The sequence below is a fragment of the Eurosta solidaginis genome, chromosome 4 (genome assembly GCF_040869045.1).
Source record: "Eurosta solidaginis isolate ZX-2024a chromosome 4, ASM4086904v1, whole genome shotgun sequence".
Classification (NCBI taxonomy): Eukaryota; Metazoa; Arthropoda; class Insecta; order Diptera; family Tephritidae; genus Eurosta; species Eurosta solidaginis.
This window is the reverse complement of record NC_090322.1, coordinates 130,020,278-130,042,316: the sequence shown is the minus strand read 5'-3', so window position 1 is coordinate 130,042,316 and position 22,039 is coordinate 130,020,278. Positions and strand designations below refer to the sequence as shown.

The window sequence follows — 22,039 nt, the reverse complement described above, 5'->3', positions numbered from 1 at the left end:
TCTCATTGGGCTTTTGCAGCCATTGTAAGCCCTATTCTATACTATGGAGTTATTGTTTGGTGGAAAGCCACACAAAAAACAACATACCTCAAAAAATTTGAGGGGGTATGCAGACTATCGATGCTTAGCATTACGGGAGCCCTGAAAACAACCCCGATGGCTGCACTGTATGCCATTCTGCACATTCCACCTGTAGACCTGGTAGCAAAGAACATAGCATTAACAACCGCAACCAGGCTTGGTGCCTCGGGGCAGCTTGAGCGCCGACCATATGGCCATAGTAGTATAGCGTCATCAATCACAAGACGGACAGACTACCTGATTCCCTATCTGTGCTTCCAGGGAGATCTTAAGGCCACAATAGAGGTGGACGGTTGGCGAAAGGGTGCGAAAATGGTGGACGAGGCGATAAATGTGTACACAGATGATTCCAAAGTAGTGGAAGGAGTAGGGTCTGCGGTATACTGTGCTGATCCGGAAATAAGCAGATCCTACAGTCTGCCGGATTACTGTAGCGTTCTCCAAGCGGAAGTATTAGCCGTAACCAAAGCAGTAGAAACCCTGGAAGAGAATAGCTTAAGCTGCAACCGTGTTAACTTTTTTTTTGACAGTCAAGCAGTAATTAAGGCAATAATCTCGCATAGCACAGCATCTAAATGCGTGTTAGAGTGTATGCAGTCCCGTAGATAACCGGGACAGGGAGAAGCATACATCTTTATTGGGTCCCAGGGCATATGGGAATAGATGGGAATGAAAGAGCGGATGAATTAGCTAAAAAGGGCGCATCCCTTGAAGCTTGCTCCGTAGACGTCCCAATTAGACTTGGCGAAATTGAGCGAAGGCGAGAGGTGCACATGACCGACCAAGCGGGAAAGGCGTGGGTTCACGCGCGGGGCTGTAAGTGTCGAAGATTATGTGTAGGTCTTACAACCTTAGACTAACAAAGTTGCTTCTATTATTAAAAAATAAGGACTGTAGACTCATGACGGGTATTCTGACTGGACACTATACTGCCTTCTGGCCTCACATGCCTTTAAATTAGGCTTGGTCAGTGATAGCAGATGTAGGAAGTGTGGGTTGAGGAGGAAAAGATCGAGCACGTTTTGTGCTCGTGCCCTGCACTTGCCAGGCTAAGACTCCAGCTATTAGGAGTGACACAGCTGTAAGATCTAGAAGCAGCAAGTGGCTTAAGTCCTAGGAAGCTTCTAGTATTCGCCAAGAGGACGGAGTTATTTTATAACATAGGTCCTGGGTTTTGATAGGGTTTCTCAGTTTGGTCGTTAAAACGAACTTCTGGTAACACTACGGACCCATTCAGTCTATGTGAGGTCCTTATGGACCGGCCAGTTCAACCTAACCTAACCTCGCCTATGGAAGCAGAGGAAGAGGGAGACTCCCACTCCGCTGGATGGGCCAGATGGAAAACTAGTTCAATTCCCATGGTGTTTGGCGCCAGTTATCAATGTGTGAACTGCATTTTCTGAAATATCGGAAGCTTTCACTTGCTGATACTTTGAAATTCGTTGCGAACTTGGAATGGAAAATAGCGGAATTGCAACGCACACAGTTTGGAAATAGAACGATTCTGAAATTTTAACATAATTCGAAATGCGAATGCGGTATTAAATCGAGCCCTAACAATCTCCTTATCTGTTTTTCCTCACTAGGTGAAGCTGTCATGTATATCTTCTATTAAATCTTTGAATGTATGCAATTTTATAGTGCTATATATAGTAAATAGATATGAACTTAATTCGTTAAAGTACGATGCGACACAATGCCGGTGCTCGTAACAATGACCTACAACAACAACAACAACCTCTATAGGATAGTAATAACAAAAACGGCAAGATTAGTACTAGAACTAATTGAAAATAATACAAATTACGAACAACAATGAGAACAAAGCGGCCGGCTGACTATTTACATAAAAAAATTCATTACTGTAGAAATTACTACTTAACTATATAATTAAGTATTTGTACATTCAATATTTTTTATTGGTATGCATTTTTATATACATCCATATTATTTTCACTTTTGTGCACAACTAAGCGTATAAGTCATTCAGAATGATCTAATGTTACCGTGATATACTCAATATATATCTGAGAAGTTATGTCAATAGAGCTAAAGGAACGTTCAAATTTATTAAGCGTTGGAATAAAGAACTCAATTGTATTAACTAATATTCTGTTGTTGGTCAGGTTCAATGTGATGTGCTGAAGTATGTTGAAAAATATTTCTTGTCCTTTGCATTGATGGGCTTGACATCAGTTGCAGCAGGGAATTTTTCTTCCCACTCAAGCCCTTCAAATATATACCGACCTACGTTACAGAGTCAGAGGGCAATACTTCAATGCTGCTTTAAGCCTATCGACATCTTTTCAAACATTTTTCTAAAGCATATGTAGAACAAGATTTCATAACTCAACAAAAATCAACTTTTAACCTGGTACTTTTGGCCTAAAGTTTGCCCTATCATGCAACATTAGCCGGGCGCCACACAGCGCCGTACCAACAATAATGTTCAAGTACGGTTCAAAGGTTAAAGTGCAAATTAATAATATAATGTTATAACATGTTGTAAAGATCTGCAGTAAAACCAGGCATGCTTAACCAACGAACCGATATCATTTCGTTACGATAATTAACGTTAATAAACGAAACAAAGTCATTTCGTTTCGTTTATTAACGTTAAAAACGTCAAATTAACGAAATGATTTCGTCTCGTTTTCTGCCATATCAAAACGAATTCAAATCGTTTATGTTGATTATTAATTTCAAACTATGCTGGCAAAGCTGATTGATGGCAGAGTCATTAAAGGTAAAAGTATTAGCCAAGCTGATTGCAACTTTTATCATGAATTTTGACAGTACGAACATTTCTCAGAGTATTTTTGACATTACCACCAACGAATTACACAAACAAATTACATGGAGTTTGTGTGTATGACCGCTCGCTGTTACCACCTTACGGCTTCGTCATGGCTATAGCCTTGCCAGCACAATTCAAACCTAAAGTATCACGTTTTTGTTAACGTTTTTAACGTTAACGAAAGCTTTTCGTTTCGGTTAAAAACGAGATACAATTTATATTGACAATTTCTTTATCGATAATATTTCGAAGTGTTTCAACGGAAACGGTGGAAATTTTTTGATAAGCGATTAGCTTAACGTTAAGGTGCATCCCTGAGTAAAACACTAAGGCAATCATCAGAAAGTATAACTAGTCCGGAATAGGCATAAGTAATTATAATTACAAGGTTTAAACAGTGGGCGGAGAAAACTTGGAAACATTATCTTACTACCCAATTAGGAACAGAATTGCTACAAAAATTTATAAACACATTTTGAATAGAGAGACACGTACTTTTTCGGTTGTTGTTGTTATATTAACGATAAAGACACTCCCCGAAGGTTTTGAGGAGTGTTATCGATGTTGATGGTCCTCTGCCGGATACAAATCCGGTACGTTCCGGTAACAAAGCACCATAAAGTTACTAGCCCCACCATCTCGGGAATAATTAATATGACCACATTAAACCTTCTTGGCCATCCCTATTTTATACCTAAATATTAAATTTTCTTAAAGCATAGCAAATGGGATTTAAATCCAAATAAATTTTTAAACTAAGCGTTCTAATAATGAAGGAAATTTCCTTGTTGTAAAGAATAAAGCATGGGCGATGATTTCGATGCAAGCTGAGTCGAGATTTTTATAATAATTTTAATGCTTCCGCAGCACTGCTCGAGTCGCCATGAAAATAGTTCACTGACTAGTTGGCGTACCTTTAAATACTAGTTGCTTCGACTGCAGGGTATAAATTCTGTGTATTGTACAATCCAAAGTGAAAACATTTGGGCAGAAGATCAAAAGAGCCATGAATTGCAACATTTATGCCGAATAATGGTAAATTATGAATTCAAACTGCAAGTGTGAACGCTTTAATGGCGCAATGACCAATGCAGAGGTTAGGTATAAAACGCACTAATACATATGTACGGTTATATATGTATATATGTACATTAGGTGGTTTCAGGAAAACAATTTTCAACAAGCATCAAAAATGTTTGAAATAACCCGAGTTATGCTGAATTAAAATCTTTGTTTCCGCAGCTATCGCAGGGTCGGTTTTTTTTCGAAAACTTCACAGCCAAACAAGAATGTATAATGTCTACAACTTTTTAAGTACCTAGAGTATTTCCTATAACTTCTACCTTACTCTAAGAAGCATTGAAATTTTAAATAAATTCAATTAAACATTCCATTCTATATTCTTTCAGCATATAACCATCCAAAATGGGGCACAGTGCTGTCGATGGAACTGGGACAGCCCCTGCGACAAATATGGTCGTAGCAACTATAACGCCTATTTCGGTTAAAAATATTGAAGCAAATGCAAATGCGCAAACAAAACCGACGCTGAGCTGGCGAGATAAGCTGCAAAAGGTCATTAACAATATTACAGTTGAACCTATTTTGGCCGCGTACATTATGCCCAGTGTATTATCGGGATTGGCAACACAAAATTTGAATTTAGAAAAGGCGTGCCGTGTGAACATGGATTATGGCGAGGTTGTTTGCGATGCGTTGACACGAAGAGATACTGCAAACTACACGCTGTAAGTTAAAGTTGTTGTGTTTAGTTTGCATATATGCTTATGTTTATGTTTATGTTTATGTTTGTTTATGTTTATGTTTATATTTATGTTTATTGCTTATGTTTATGTTTATGCTTATTTTTCACATACTTATTTTACTCATTATAAAATTCGCAGAGAAGAGGAAACCGTCCAGACAATGGTTGCTCGCATGGCCGCTTGGAAAACTGTGATACAATCGCTTTTCCCATGTCTACTCATTCTTTTTTGGGGTTCGTGGAGTGATCGTCATCACCGGCGAAAACCTTGCATACTCATACCAATCATTGGGGAATTTCTGGGCACTGTTGGTCTAATACTCTGTGTTTACTTCGAGCGGACGCCAATGGAAGTGGCCGCCCTAACAGAAGCGATATTTCCCTCACTTAGCGGAGGCTGGTTTACCATGCTTATGGGCGTTTTTAGTTACATAGCTGATATAACTACGGAAGAAGAGCGGACCTTACGAATTGGCATATTGAATGTATGTTTTTCGGTAGGCGTGCCAATCGGAATGGCTTTCAGTGGAGTACTGTTGAAGTGGGTGATCGGGCTAAGATCTTCAAAAGAAAAATTTCTAATTCTTTTTTCGCTTCAGGCAAATTGGTTTTTACGGCGTTTTCTCTATCTCAGCAAGTCTCTATTTGTTCTCATTTCTTTATGGTTTGTTCTTCTTGAGTGAACCACGTTCCAAGCCAGAAAAGACTGTACCGAATTCAGAACGCAAAAGTTTATTAGCAGACTTCTTCGATAAGGAGCATGTAGTGGAGACGTTCCGAGTGGCATTTCAGAAAGGCGAAAATCAAAGGCGTAAGCGTGTAATAATGTTAATGATCGTTGTGAGCGTTGTAATTGGACCCATGCATGGTAAGAAAAATACATTTGTACCCCCAACATAAATAAAAAATAAAGAAATAAATGTAAGGCGCGATAACCTCCGAAGAGATCTAAGGCCGAGCTTCTCTTCCAATTTGCGTCGTGATCCTCTTGATTTTCCCTACAAATTGGCCGTTGGGACCTACATGTTTTATGCCGACTCCGAACGGCATCTGCAAGGCAGATGAGTTTTCACTGAGAGCTTTTCATGGCAGAAATACACCCGGAGCGCTTGCCAAACACTGCCGAGGGGCGACCCCGCTTAGAAAAATTGTCTTCTAATTGAAAAACCGTATTTCTAAAATTTTGATGTTGCCCCAACATAGATTGTATTTATTATCACCATGTACCGCGTTTGAAATATTTATTTAAGACTACTAGGATGAATAGACTCCTTTGTCTTCGGAGGGGTCCGCCGCTAAAAATTCGGTCTTATTAGCGAAACTACTTTTGTTTTAGGAACACTTTTTCCGTCCGACTTGGTTAAAAAGTCTTTCAATGCGAAACTAGAAATCATATACCATCATATACCTTGTTGCTCCCGTCATGATGTGAAAATCATGCTCATCGAACTTAACGTTATGGTAAGAAATGACGGGTTTCGCTCCAGGTTTCAGTATAAAAAGATACACCAAGCTACTTGGCTGTGTCCCTTTATTTGCTCACTCTTACACTTGCTCACTGAAAGCAATTCTCGACCTGCCTATGTAATTCACTTTTATCACTCACCACGTACCGTCGCTGTGGAAACCATAGGTATCTGATACGACAAGTAATGTCACGCTGCTTCGGAGTAAAAGAACGCTGCCTATAAGCTCATTTTTAGTACGGCGGAAGCACCGTTCGATATATGGGAAGTTTTCGTGACCGGAAGAACAATAATGATGGAGTACACGTAACGCCATCCGACAATGCCGAGGTACCCTCAGCGGATTAGGGGGCCTAGAATATACCCGCGGTTGGTATGCCTGTCGTAATAGGCGACTTAAGTACCAAATTTATTTAAGCGGCTGTATAGCGCAACCCTTTCAATGGATTGCCAGCGCAATATATAGCTTATCCAACTAAACTGACAATATCACCTACCCGTGGCGAATCGTGTTTCTTTAACAGCCGAGGCTCTGGCGACTCCAAGTTCCTAATGGATCTAGTGGGTGGGAGGCCGGGACGGCCTAGAAGGTTTAATGTGGCCGTTCCTAATATGGTCGGGCTAGTACCTTAATGGTGCTTGCTACCGGAACGTACCCGATCTGCATCAGGCCAGGCAACAACAACAAAAATGACCAGGTGAGAATAGTAAGGCGATGACAAAGCAAAGCGACAGACTACACGCCAAACTGGGATGCAAAGGGTTGTTCACGAGCTCCTCGCGTAACGATGGGTGGGAAGAAAGGGGAGCTGGGATGTAGGAGATCTAGAATTGTCAACGTGTTCATATCAAACCGCCCCTGCGATGGTCGGGCTAATACCTTAATGGTGCTAGTTCCCGGAACCTATCGGATCAAAGTAACTTCAATATCGATGTCAACTCTCAAAAGCCTGGTGGGTGTTTCTATCGCTAGTCAATCAATCAATCAAACACATCTAGTTATTTAAGACAGCAGGTGAAGAGCTGGTAAAGAGCGTTCCTCGAGTTCTAAATTTAAGCTTTCTTTTCCCTCTCCACAAGAAAGGCGATCCGCAAATCACGCTTATTTAACATCGGATATAAGGTTCTATTTAGAGCATGGGTCTCCAAAAATTGAAAGTGATTGCAATTTTGGATTCGAAATAAGAGCACAATTGTGCTTTAAAATGCAAACTTCTGATCTAGAGTATTGGGCGCAATACTGAAGCTCTAAGCCAGCGAACTGATTGGACTTTGTCCGTGGCATTTCAGGCCCAGTAATTTACTACTTCCGAAGCCCTCAGAGTAGGGCGCACTTACAAAAACGCTTTGGCCGCTTTAAAGCAATGAAAGCGCCAAGGCTTATGTGATTTTGCGAAGACGCTCACAGAGCCATTTGAAAACAAATTAAGTTTCAGAAAAAGGGACTGCCTAATGTGCGATTTCCATAACTTAAAATTAAGGAAGATAATTCTAGCAACAGATCTATAAAGGATTTAGTTTATCTGTGCACATGAGCTATCGCGAAAATCATGCTAGCGAAGAAATTCAGCGGAGGATCGTTTTTGCCAGCAAGTGCTAATCAGGATTGTGTAGCCAATTGAAAATAAAGTCCTTCGATGAACAAAAATTATACTTGATGGGTCTCTTACCATTATTGTCCTGATGTATGGCTCCGAATCATGAACACTGTAGAGAGTGATGGGATGATCCTTGAAGTATTCAAGAGATGTCCCTGATGACAACTCTACTCTGCTCTACTCATATATGAATATAATGCAGAAGAATAAAAACCCAAAAGATCTGCACCGAAAGCTCCGACGCAGAAAGTTTTCCTAATTAAGGAAGCAGGAGAGGAGGATAAATAAACTTTTGATATAATCTCTCCTTAAGTTCGACCACCCTGGTGTGATGGTAGCGTGCTCCGCCTACCACACCTAATGCCATGGGTTCACACCCCGGGCAAAGCAACATCAAAATTTTAGAAATACGGTTTTTCAATTAGAAGAAAATTTTTCTAAGCGGGGTCGCCCCTCGGCAGTGTTTGGCAAGCACACCGAGTGTATTTCTGCCATTAAAAGCTCTCAGTGAAAACTCATCTGCCTCGCATATGCCGTTCGGAGTCGGCATAAAACAAGTATAGTCCCATCCCGCCAATTTGTAGGAAAAATAAAAAAGGAGCATGACGCAAATTGGAAGAGAAGCTCGGCCAAAAATCTCTTCTGAGGTTACCGCGCTTTAAATTTTTTTTTTAAGTTCGACAATATGTGCTCTACCTTTTTATTTTAGTTCCTCATAAAAACTTTTACAGTGGTTATGCTAAATTTGAATTTCAAAGTCCAACAAGATTATGTCTATGTTTAAAGAGACATTTTTCGTTTCTCTTAGTCCATTTATATAAAGGAAGTACTTAACAATATTTATACTCAGCTGAGCAAAGATCACAGAGTATATTAATATTGTTCCCATAACTGTACCCCGTAACGGCATAAACTAATCGAGATAGATATAGACTTCTATATATCAAAATGATTTGGGCGAAAAAAGTAATTCATTTAACCATGCCCGTCCGTCTGTCCGTAAACACGATAACTTGATTAAATTTTGAGGTATCTTAATGAAATATGGTATGTAAGTTCCTGGGCACCCATCTCAGATCGCTATTTAAAATCAACGAAATCGTACTATAACCATGCTCACTTTTTCGTTATCGAAAATTTCAAAAAACCGAAAAAGTGCGATAATTCATTACCAAAGACGGATAAACCGATGAAACTTGGTTGTGTTGACCTTATGACGCAGAATAGAAAATTAGTAAAATTTTAGACAATGAGCGTGGCACCGCAGACTTTTAAAAGAAGGTAATTTAAAAGTTTTGCAAGCTGTAATTTGGCACCTGAGTATGTAATGTTCGGTTACACCCGAACTTAGCCCTACTTACTTGTTTATCTTCAATTTATTACTGCCTTTTTAAAAGAAATCTACTCATTTATAAAGTTATCCTCTTTATTCCAGGGGAAATGGCTGTGACATATCTCTTCACACGTTATCGCTTCAATTGGAGTGAGGTGGAGTTCAGCGTCTTTTCGACTTATGCGATGCTTACGGGGCTAATTGGTTAGTATTTCATGAAAACATTCTCGGAAATATATCTTATAGCATAAATAATCTCATCACTTAGGTGTGCTCTTCTGTGTTGGTATTCTGTCACACAGATTGAAAATTGATGATGCGCTTGTCGGCGTCATCTCGAGCATGTCCAAAATTCTGTCGGGTTTCGTGTACGCTTTCGCCACTGTGCCTTGGCACATGTATGTCGGTGCTGTAGTAGAAATATTTAACGGTACTGCATTCATAGCAATGCGTTCGATCGCCACCAAGCTGGTATGCAAAGATGAATTGGGAAAAGTTAATTCGCTATTCGGTGTCGCCGAAGCTCTGATGCCTATGGTCTTTGCGCCCATGTACACAACATTATATGCGGCAACGCTAAAAATTTTACCTGGAGCTTTCTACCTATTGGGTGGTGGCTTGACCATACCTGCAGTGGTCATATTCCTGTAAGTAATCAAATTTTTTAAACTAAAATTTAATAAAATATAATTTTTCCATCAGTTGGATGTACAACTTTCAGCGCAAGCAAATCGCGCGAGGCACGGACAAAGAGGCTGGATTGAATGGCGCTGCAAACCCAAAGGATGCCAATGGAAATATCAATGCAATTGAGGCGATAGCGTTAGCGAGTGAAGCTAAAGGACAGCTGAATGGTATTCTAACAAACGTAATACACGAAAATCTTGAGCAGGCTGAACATGCGGCGGCTGAGTTGGCGCATACGAAAACTGAGAAAAATGGAATGGAAAATAATGCCTATGTAGCTGATGAAGCAGAATTGCGTCAACGTCAACCAACAAAGGTGTAACTTACGGTTTTAGTCTTTCTAAGTTATCTTTTATTGGGATAGTATGTGATGTATTATGTAATTGTAATATATAACATTTATATATATATTTTTTTTTGTTAGGTTCTAAGTTATATAAGATGAACACTGTGTATTCCACTATCACAATAACATATATTAAGTAATTTGGTTTAATAAAGTATGCTGCCCTTTACTGACTGTCAGCAGAAATGTAGGGTAAATGTTAAGAGCGTAACATACGAAAGGGTTAAGTCCAAGAACCATTAAAATAAAAAATAAAAATAATTGTGCTCCATTAAATTTTTCCTACAAATTGGCGGGACGGGACCTACATGTTTTATGTCGACTCCGAACGGCATCTGCAAGGTAGACTAGTTTTCACAGAAAAGGTTTTCATGGCAGAAATACACACGAAGCGCTTGCCAAAACACTGCCGACGGGAGACCCTGCTTAAAAAAATTTTCGACTTTGATCGAAAAAACTTGTTTCTTAAGTTCTAAGTTTGGAAGCTTGTACCCGAAATGACTTCGAACAAAAGGCGAGTTGCAAAGTTTCCAAGATCTTGTGCGTATGTTGCGACATTAGACTTACAAATTTCTCATACCAAGGTGGTGGGATCTATCTTTGTCTCCCACACTAAAGAATTACCCTTATATCCGGCTCACTTCAATTTAAAAAGAGCCTCTATGCTGCTAGGGCATATTGCAAAAGACTAAGAGGCGTAATAGCTTCAGTTCCTTTTCTTAAATTGGATTGTAGAAAATATGGGGTAATGTGTTAATGTATTTAAGTACCTCTTCAGGCTTTTACTCCATATCGCAAGGGAATTAAGAGGCAGCTCTTCATTCGAAAAGAATGTGAAGCGGCGTCTTATGCTCCACTCTACAAAATGGACAGATTTTTGGTCCGAAAGATTAAACTTACTCAGGTCATATCGAAGACTACTGTGTCCCGTATAGTACCCAGTGAGAGTTTGTAGATCCTTTCCCCTGATATTAATGGGATTGGCTGACAGTCTCGTTGCTGAGACTATAAACAATTTGGCCTGACTTGCCATGGGAATTCAATCCAGTGTTGTCTGAACTTCTTTGTTTCTTAAGTATAGTTTCCCTAGTCTTTCCTTTGTCAGTCCACGAAAGGGCTCTGGACTATAGAGTACTGCTATAGCACCCTGATTAGCTAGGAAGTCGCCCTTCTCGTTACCTTCATGTCCATGATACCCGGGATCCGTTTTTCAGTCATGAAGTTTTGATGCATCCGTGAATCAGACCTCTGAGTCAGGGCAAGTATACGGGCTCCTTATTTCCCGCAGAGTTTTATCCACAATAGACACCTCCAAATTTCGTGAGATTATCCTCTTCAGCGATAACTTTGCCTTTGGCAATGGACTTTTAAGACATAGATCCTCAAATCATTATTTCGTTTATTAAAGGGGTGAGGTAATAGTAAATATCAATCTAAAGAGTGGTTTCTGTAGCTTGTCCACTTCACGCAGATTTGGTGCTTGGATATTTTCCCTGATGTAGAGGTCGTCAGTAAAGTTCCCAGCCGTGAGAAAAGCGTACTCATTTATCGTCCTGAAGTACAAACTATTTGTTGTGAATGCTCAAAACAGTGCTCTGAATTGATCCGATTTTAGTCCACAAGCGCCAGATTTATCTCATCCTTATCGGTGCCAACAGATACTTTGGATGGAGTTAGAGGATCGTCCGCATGACAGAATGTACTATGTGTAGTTTACCTCGAGTAGTCTTCCTCGAGATTTCTCCGCAATATGTCGGTTCGCCTTGGCATGTATTCCACTGAGTTTGGTTCAGGGTATTTAAAAGGGTCGGCACACATCTTAGCTTGTACAGCGAAAACTTCCCACGGGGATGTTGCGATGATCTTTCGGACCCGTGGTGATGAAGCATATCCATAGTCTGGAAGAGCCAACGAAGCCCTTGGGCTATAATTTTTTTGCACTATGTTCCTGTCTGCGTGAATTCATACAGCTCATCGTTAAACTTCTTTGGAATCCATTACAACTTTTCTCTCGAGTACTCCAAGGGTCGTCCCATCTCCTCTCTACAGTTTCCATTATTTCAAAGAAACTTATAGAGCGTCATATTTATTAGTCGAGAGAGGACTTAACCTTTTAATTTTCTACTCAAAGAAGCACGTGTAGTCAAGGGTGATTTTCTACGGATTTCGAGGCTGACGTTGCGTTCGCAGCAAGGCCTGGTGCTTAGAAAGACGAAGACTTTGAATTTTGTAAGAATTTACACCTACCAGCCGGCACTTGAATGTGTAGAGCTTCACGCCGTTGGAGTTCACGTTTCCTTCTCTATGCAGGCATCTCCCCTATTTTTTTTTTTAACGATAACGTTTTCATACCCCACACGTTACTGAATCCGTACGCAGCGTATCTCTGTAGGTATGATCCTTATTTCCTTATGTTGTCAGCTCCGGCAGTACTTAGTAAGTGAAAAATGTGCTTCTACTGCTTAGTTGCATCGTCAGGCCAAATATTGCTCCTAGTGAGAAAGTGTGAAAACAGAGTGAAGTCTGATCCATAAGCGTTTTCTCCACGCAAACATTTCTTGGGTCACTGCTGCAAAGATGCGTGTGAGATCTTGACTACCACAGCGTGACGGTCTGAGGGCTTCTTACATAGAGCACATTCAGGACACTGTTACTGTGCCTTCCGCAACAGGCGTGATCAATTTCCTATCTTGTTCTTTGATTATGAGATAACCAAGCAGCTGGGTGAATCGTTTAATGCTGGAATATGGTACCGTAGAACAACATCGACTTTTTAGACGCTGAGCATTCCGACTATTGTAGCCCAAGTAAGTAGCAAGCAAAATTATGATGTATGCTTTTTCTAGTTTATCATAGAAAAAGTCGCGACCTACGTAGGCCGTATCACATACTTGTGTGCAAACAATGTATATCACCTTGCTGCATGCCGCTACCGACAATTGGTTTCTGGCCTTCTACAAGATAAAACTCTTGCTATGTTTAGCCCTCCTTTTCCCCTGCTATTGTCCTTCTGACTTTCCCAGTTTATCACGTCTCCTGCTTGGAAAGATGTTAGCCTGTGACTTTACGAGGGCATCAAATGAAATTTGGTATGCAGGTTCCTGGGCACTCATCTCAGATCGATACTTAAAATGAACAATATCGGACTATAACCACGCCCAATTTTTCGATATCGAAAATTTCGAAAAACCGAAAAAGTGCGATAGTTCATTACCAAAGACGGATAAAGCTATGAGCTTGGTAGGTGAGTTGAGCTTATGACGCAGAATAAAAAATTAGTAAAATTTTGGACAATGGGCGTGGCACCGCCCACTTTTAAAAGAAGGTAATTTAAAAGTTTTGCAAGCTGTAATTTGGCAGTCGTTTATGATATCATAACGAAATTTGGCAGGAACGTTACTACTATTACTATATGTATGCTTAATAAAAATTATCAAAATCGGAGAACGACCACGCCCACTTAAACATTGTTTTTTCTAAATTCAAATTTTAACAAAAAATATAATATCTTTACAGTATATAAGTAAATTATGTCAACATTCAACTCCAGTAATGATATAGTGCAACAAAATACAAAAATAAAAGAAAATTTCAAAATGGGCGTGGCTCCGCCCTTTTTCATTTCATTTGTCTAGGATACTTTTAATGCCATAATCCGAACAAAAATTTACCATGAAATTTGGTAGGGGCTTAGACTCTAGGACGATAACTGTTTTCTGTGAAAAAAGGGGAAATCGGTTGAAGCCACGCCCACTTTTTATACACAGTCGACCGTCTGTCCTTCCTCTCAGCCGTTAACACGATAACTTGTGCAAAAATCGATATATCTTTACTAAACTCAGTTCACGTACTTATCTGAACTCACTTTGTATTGGTATAAAAAATGGCGGAAATCCGACTATGACCACGCCCACTTTTTCGATATCGAAAATTACGAAAAATTAAAAAAATGCCATAATTCTATACCAAATACGAAAAAAGGGATGAAACATGGTAATTGGATTGGTTTATTGACGCAAAATATAACTTTAGATAAAACTTTGTAAAATGGTTGTGACACCTACCATATTGTAACAAATTTTACTTGCAAATCCTCTTATTTGCAATCCTATGCTAAGTTCGAATCACTAAACTGTTGAATAAATAACTCCAATTTGTAATAATGCAAAATGGCTTTTATTAAAGTACTTCACAGTAACACTCAAACTGTGCAACGAATAGCTTGCTTAATAACCACACTGATTGATAGATCAATGAAACTCTACTATTCAAAATAATACTGCTATTGCTCGCTAGATATCGTCTTAATCGAAACTGCTTGACAACTCAAATCAAATTGAATTCCAGCGCCTCTACATCTGCGGCCTTTTATACTCTCTGGTTTCCTCGTTCGCATCTTCTAAAATCTACTAGCATTGTCCATGAGCTCTCAAACTTCTCAGCTATAACTAAAATTGCACAATTTTATACATCTTCTAGGCGCTTCCACAATCTACTAGTCCAGTAGCTCTCAAACTTCGCAGCTGTAACTACAATTGCACAATTTTATAGTTTTTCTCAGATATATGCATATGTTAGTGCATTGATTCTCCGCTGCTCGTATACGTACATGGTACATATATGTAGACGCAGTTATTGTTTCGTTTATGTAGATACATAATGATTGAATTATTGATGTGCATTCACGTCACTGTTTAGCATCGGCTTAGTGATAGCAGCACTCCTTAGTTTTGCTAATATTCGTAACACTGTCCTCCACCTAAGTCTGTTCGTCCCGATTAGACAAATCTCTCGATTTAACCGCTGCTAGCCTCTCCAAATGAACCACTTTCATTTTGATTCGTGGTTTGCCAATGGTATGTATGCGGTACACTACATCGTTAATCCGTTTTACAACTTTGTATGGGCCTTCCCAGTTACACTGCAATTTCGGGGACAAACCTTTTTTTCGTTGTGGGTTGTATAGCAGCACCAAATCTCCTTCCTGAAACCCTTCCAAATTAATTGCTTTATCGTACCTCGCTTTCATCTTGTCACTCATAATCTTTGCTCGTTGCCTTACCATATCATGTATCTCTCTCAGCTCTTCTTCCAAGACATCAGTGGATTTCTTGACATTCCTCTCCGCATCGACATCTATCTCATACTTCAAATCAGCTGGCAGTCGAAGGTCATTGCCAAAAATTACCTTTGCGGGAGTTTGGCCCGTTGTGTCATGTACTGCCGATCGGTAGGCCATCAAGAATAACGATATGTGTGTTTCCCAGTCCTTATGGTACTTGTCTACTACTTTCCTTAAATGCTCATCCAATGTTCTATTGAAGCGTTCCACCATACCATCGGACTGAGGATGCAATGCAGTTGTCCGTGTTTTCCGAATGCCCAATTTCTTGCACATTCCTTGGAACACAGCTGATTCAAAATTCCTGCCTTGGTCAGAATGTAACTCCATTGGTACACCATACCTTGCAACCCATTCGTTTGTAACCACTTCTGCTACTGTTTCTGCTTCTTGGTTTGAGATTGGATATACCTCTGGCCATTTACTAAAATAATCCATAACCACCAGTACGTATTTGTTTCCGCGGTTGCTAGTAGGAAATGGACCTGCGACATCCATGGCGATCCTTTCAAATGGTGCACCTGAAATATACTGCTTCGTCTGGCCATGACTTCGGGTTTTGGGCCCTTTCGCTCTGTTGCATACCTCGCAGTTGGCAATCCACTCGGTGACCGACTGACGGCAACCAACCCAATAGAATCTCTGCTTAATTTTCTCGAGTGTCTTCGTGATTCTAAGATGACATCCACTTGGACCATTGTGCAGCTCGCTGAGCACGTCAGAAATCCTCTTCCTGGGAACAACTATCAGTTTCTTCTTGCATTGACCATCCTCACTCTCCCATACTCGATGCAAGCAACCGGATATCAATTCTAAACTGTTCCACTGTGCCCAATATGACTTCGCAATGGGACTCTCTGCTGACATCTCCTCTCTGCTTGGTCTTTCGTTTCGTTCGAGCCCTTGCATAACATGTGACAGATCTGTATCTTCTAGCTGACACTTTCTTAGTTGTTCCTTGTCCCATTCATCCGTACACGTTATAGTCATTAGCCGGACATCTATAATGTCTTCTTTAGCCTCGGCCTTTGAGCAGTGCTTGCATTCCAGACTACATGGCCTTCGTGACATTGCATCAGCATTTCCATGGGTAGTACCTTTTCGATGCTCAATGGAAAAGTCATAGCTTTGTAGTCGCTCGATCCACCGTGCCAATTGTCCTTCCGGATGACGGAACTGCAGAAGCCATTTCAACGCTGCGTGATCTGTCCTGACACGGAATCGCTGGCCGTAGAGGTGTTTGTGAAAATGTTTAATTCACTCTACCAATGCCAACAGCTCTCTCCGTGTAACGCAATAGTTCCTCTCTGGTTTTCCACTTGAACTGCTGTAATATGCAACTACCTTCTATTGTCCATCGACCAGTTGTGATAAAACGCCTCCTATAGCATACCCGCTGGCATCTGTATCTAGAATAAACGTTGCTCCTGGAATCGGGTATGCCAACATTGGGGCAGTGCACAACCGCTCTTTCAATGTTTGGAAAGCTACTTCTTGCTCCTTCTTCCATTCAAAAGCTTTATTTTTTCTTGTGAGCTAGTGGAGACTATGGGCTACGGTGGCAAAATTTGGCGGTAATATGTGCACAGCCCAAGGAAACTTCTCAATTCATGCAGATTCTGTGGTCTTGGCCAATCCTTTACTGCCTCTATCTTTTCATTCGCTGTACAGACACCTTCTGTCGTTACCTTGTGGCCCAAATAATTTACTTCCTTTTTAAACAGCGTACACTTTTTGGGACTTAACTTCAGACCAATTACCTGGGTGTCTTCTCCAGTGGCTGTACACAATATTGCTCCGTGCAATGGTCTTATCTTCTTGTTGACTAAATCCGCTCGAATGATGGAATAAGATGCACCCGTATCTACAGTCAGTAAACGTTCCTTTCCATACACATGTCCTCCGACAGTAAGATTGCTCGACCTTCTTCCAATTTGTGAGATAGAGATTATGGGGCATTCAATTGAGGGAGTCAGCTGTCGCCCCTTGCTGCTGACTCGCTTTAGTTTAACGATTGATTTGTCTTGGAGATTTGCTCATCTCCTTCTGCTCTGCGTTTACGACCACCCACATTGTTGGAACTGTTAGGGTTGGTGTTGCAATAACGCGCAATATGCCCTGGCTTTCCACACTTAAAGCATTTGACTGTATCATTATTCTTCTGCTGCGTACCCTTCAATGCTTCCAAAATTGCGTCTACCCAGTCTGGCTTTTCCACTTCCACGCGATGAGCTTTGTACACTGGCTTACTCAAAAGTGAGGCTGTTTCCTGAGTCAGTGCATGCGATACCGTTTCAGCAAACGTTAGTTTTGGATTCGCATATGTAGCCCGCTTCGTTTCCACATCTCGTATGCCATTTATGAAGCTCTGGATTTTTACCCTTTCAGTGTATTCCACGGGTGCGTCCGCATTTGCGAGATGAGCCAATCTTTCAATATCTGAAGCAAACTCCTGCAATGTCTAATTTGCTTTTTGGTAGCGGTTTTGCAACTCAATTTGGAATATCTGTTTCCTATGCTCGCTTCCGTAACGTCTCTCTAAAGCGCTCATCAATGTTTCGTAGTTGTTCCGCTCGTACTCTGGGATAGTCTGTAAGATTTCCGCAGCTGGTCCTTTTAAAGCTACGAACAATGCAGCAACTTTATCTTCAGCATTCCAGTTGTTCACTGTTGCGGTCTTCTCAAATTGTAGCTTAAAGACCTGGAAAGGAACAGAACCGTCAAAGGATGGTGTTTTTAACTTTGGATTACTCGTTGAAACTGCTGGGCGATTTAGGTGCAACTGCTCGATACGTCCTCTCAAAGCATCCGCCTCGGCCTCGATTTTTTCTTCAAACTGTAAAATTTGTGTATCTTCTTGCTCTTCCAGTTGAGCAGAGATCTGCGATGATATCTGTGCTGAAATTTGCGCCGACATTTCGGATATCCGTGCCTCTTGTGCTTCAATCTTCGCTGTTATACGGTTCTCCTGCGATTCCAGCTGAGATGACATTTGCGACGACATTTCGGATATACGCGTTTCTTGTGCTTCTATCTTCGATATTATTTCTGACGACATTTCTGCAATATGTGTCTTCTGCGATTCTAGTTGTGAAGCCATATATGTCTTCTGCTCTTCCAGTTGAGATGACACTGTCGATGTTTGAGCAGATATTGCAGCTAAAATCATGTTGAAGTCTGTGCTGGTAACCGTCTGCGATGTTTCGTTTTTCTCTTAAATTTTTGTTGTCTCCTCGCCACCAAGATGAAAGACATACTTTTCCACATCAATTCCTTCTGCTTCCATTGCCTCTCGTAGCCGTGCCTGAAGTTCAAGTTTAACGCCGCTTGTATTCAATCCACGGCTCTCCAACTCCTTCTTTAGTTGCTGGATCTTTAATTCGCTGAACTTTGCCATGTCCTTGTTGTCCTCTGGAATTTATTCTACAATTCCTCCTCTGACACCAATTGTAATGAATTTTACTTGCAAATCCTCTTATTTGCAATCCTCTGCTAAGTTCGAATCACTAAACTGTTGAATAAATAACTCCAATTTGTAATAATGCAAAATGGCCTTTATTCAAGTACTTCACAATAACACTCAAACTGTGCAACGAATAGCTTGCTTAATAACCACACTGATTGATAGCTCAATGAAACTCTTCAAAATAATACTGCTATTGCTCGCTAGATATCGTCTTAATCGAAACTGCATGACAACTCAAATCAAACTGAATTCCAGCGCCTCTACATCTGCGGCCTTTTATACTCTCTGGTTTCCTCGTACGCATCTTCTAGAATCTACTAGCATTGTCCATGAGCTCTCAAACTTCTCAGCTATAACTAAAATTGCACAATTTTATACATCTTCTAGGCGCTTCCAGAATCTACTAGCTCAGTAGCTCTCAAACTTCTCAGCTGTAACTACAATTGCACAATTTTATAGTTTTTCTCATTGCATACTTATAGGAGTATCTCAGATATATGCATGTGTTAGTGCATTGACTCTCCGCTGCTCGTATACGCAAATGGTACATATATGTAGACGCAGTTATTGTTTATTCGTTTATGTAGATAAATAATGATTGAATTATTGATGTGCATTCACGTCACTGCTTAGCATCGGCTTAGAGACGGCAGCACTCCTTAGTTTTGCTAATATTCGTAACAATATTAAGTAGAAGAAAATGAAAAATTTCTGCAGGGCGAAATAAAAAACCCTTGAAATCTTGGCAGGAATACTGTTCGTGGTATTACATATATAAATAAATTAGCGGTACCCGATATATGATGTTCTGGGTCACCCTGGTCCACATTTTGGTCGATATCTCGAAAACACCTTCACAAATACAACTACAACCACTCCCTTTTAAAACCCTTTATTCCTTTAATTTGATACCCATATCGTACAAACACATACTAGAGTCACCCCTGGGGGTCAATTCCTTAACTGTGAAAAACTGAAAAATGTACACTCATTGAAAACTTATTTGCACACACAATTAACACTTTAAATTTTCATGCGATTCTGTAAATTATTGTGTACATTGTTTTGCTGAATGAGCGCTGAATGTAAAAGTCTTATGTCAGTGAGAAAATATTCATCAAACGCCATGAAAACAAAAAAGTCATTCTGCAACAGTGCGTATGAGTTTTGAATGTCAGAATAGTGTACACTGGCTGCCAAGAAAACTCACGAAGTTTTTATCAGTGAGTTTTTTTGTTCACAGTTTTGCTTTACAGAATCAGAATTTCAAAGTTTACCCAATTTCTTGTGTACATTTTAAAACTCACAGTTAGCGAATAGGGCTCCTGGTCGACCTTTAAGGCGATATCTCGAAAAGGCGTCCACCTATAGAACTAAGGCCCTCCCTTTTAAAATACTCATTAACACCTTTAATTTGATACCCATATCGTACAAACAAATTCTAGAGTCACCCCTGGTCCACCTTTATTGCGATATCTCGAAACGTCCACCAATAGAACTAAGGCCCACTCCCTTTTAAAATACTCATTAACACCTTTCATTTGATACTCATATCGTACAAAAAAATTCTAAAGTAAGCCCTGGTCCGGTCCACCTTTATGGCGATATCCGTAAACGGCGTCCACCTATAGAACTATGGCCCACTCCCTCACTAAATACTCTTTAATACCTTCCATTTGATACGCATGTCATACAAACACATTTCAGGGTTACCCTAGGTTCATTTTCCTACATGGTGATTTTCCCTTATTTTGTCTCCATAGCTCTGAACTGAGTATGTAATGTTCGGTTACACCCGACCTTAGCCTTCCTTATTTGTTAGTATAATGAAAACGCTGAAAAACTTGTAAGTAAATTTAAAACATTTATAACATAACATTCCAATCATAAACTTTTGAGTAGTAATTACTAAATTTTAATGGCTTTCATCTTTCAATTTTTGAATTTCACACTCTCATCATAGCTTGCGACCGACCACAATGGTTAATTGCTTAATTTCGAGCATAGCCATGCATGTGCGACATGATTAAAATCGCATTTGTTGCACAAAATATGCTGTCGACTGGTTAAAACTAGCGTATAAATGGTATTACACTTACACCGTCATCACCCATCTTACACCGCACACGGCACACCAAACCGAGCTCCGAGTGTTCAAAACAACCAAAGTGAGTATTTACAATCAACGACTTAATGAAAATTGCTCAATTGTTGCATGGTCAAATGCATGTGTGCCATCAGTTTTTATCTACCGTTGTAATAACTAGTAAGTACGATGGGTTAGGGGGCGGGAGATAGAACGATTCGATGGTTCGTTGAGTGTTAGACGTGCGGTTAAATGCTTCGCGGTTATCAGGAATTGCCGATGTTGCAACGGCTTCTGCTATTACAGCTTTACTATCAAGACGATGATGCTTTAGTCGGCGATGGCTTCAGTTTAGAAGCCAGCGGTGCACTATGGGCACAGTAGGAGGTTTTTTCTTCTTTAAATGCCGGATAATCTTCTTCTTTAAATTCAGGTAACTGAATGACAATTTTCGTCCCTGATCATCACAATGGAAAGACTATCAGGATAAGGAATGGGGCGTGCAGGTAAGGGAGACCCCTTCAGCGAATGGTTCCGGACCATATCGGGATAATTTTTGTTTTGATTTAATTTCGGGACTGTTTCTGTTTTATTTCGGCATTGGTTGGACTATTTCGGTATATTTTCGGGATCACAGCGGAACCATCTATTGGGTATCATTATCTCTTTTATCATTTCGGGTATGTACAGTTTCGGAACTATCTCCGTATAATTTTCGCCAACGAATGTAACGGAATCGTTTTTGCGATCAGTTGTACATTGTTTGAGAGATATCTAGATACCATTTAGGGTGCGTTCTAATATATTATTCAAATTATTTTTGTAACTATTTTGGTTTGATGGCGGAACTGTCTCTGTTTCATTTCGGGATTGGTTTGAATATTTCTAGGCAGGGGCGGAAACCTTTTATAATATAATTCCTTGCAAAACTAATAATTTTGGACTTTTAATATATTTGGATCAAGATAAAAATTATTTTCTGATTTTTATTACCTGAGTCCGATAGAACTAGTTAAACTTGGACTTTTAATAATAAAATCCGGATTTAACTTTTATTTCCGGACTTTGGTTTTCAAGAGTCCGAGTTTAACCTGTTCTATCGGACTCAAAAAATAAAAATACAGATTTTACTTTCATATGTGGACTTTTATGGAAAAAGTTCGAAAAATAAAAAGGATGCATGAATCGGCATGATATTGCTATAGGGATGCCTGGGAACTCAAACATTTTAACCTAGGACAATTTTTTGACCAGGACTTTTTCGACTCCGAAAAAAAAATATTATTATTATT

General features: G+C 40.0%; 2 protein-coding genes across 6 annotated transcripts in view; both read left to right on the top strand.

Annotated features, from left to right (window-relative positions):
* Positions 1-10,227, top strand: part of LOC137250327 (probable peptidoglycan muropeptide transporter SLC46) — a 52,015-nt gene extending 41,788 nt beyond the window's left edge. For all 5 annotated transcript variants that reach the window (XM_067782933.1, XM_067782932.1, XM_067782931.1 and 2 more), the window contains exons 2-7: positions 4,288-4,626; positions 4,783-5,184; positions 5,243-5,511; positions 9,143-9,244; positions 9,309-9,687; positions 9,743-10,227. In XM_067782933.1, the coding sequence (XP_067639034.1) occupies positions 4,304-4,626; positions 4,783-5,184; positions 5,243-5,511; positions 9,143-9,244; positions 9,309-9,687; positions 9,743-10,049 (1,782 nt within the window). In that variant the 5' untranslated portion in view covers positions 4,288-4,303 and the 3' untranslated portion in view covers positions 10,050-10,227. The remainder of the gene's footprint in view (positions 1-4,287; positions 4,627-4,782; positions 5,185-5,242; positions 5,512-9,142; positions 9,245-9,308; positions 9,688-9,742) is intronic.
* LOC137250331 (uncharacterized) overlaps positions 1-22,039 on the top strand; it is a 316,174-nt gene that overhangs the window by 251,509 nt on the left and 42,626 nt on the right. The window lies entirely within an intron of this gene.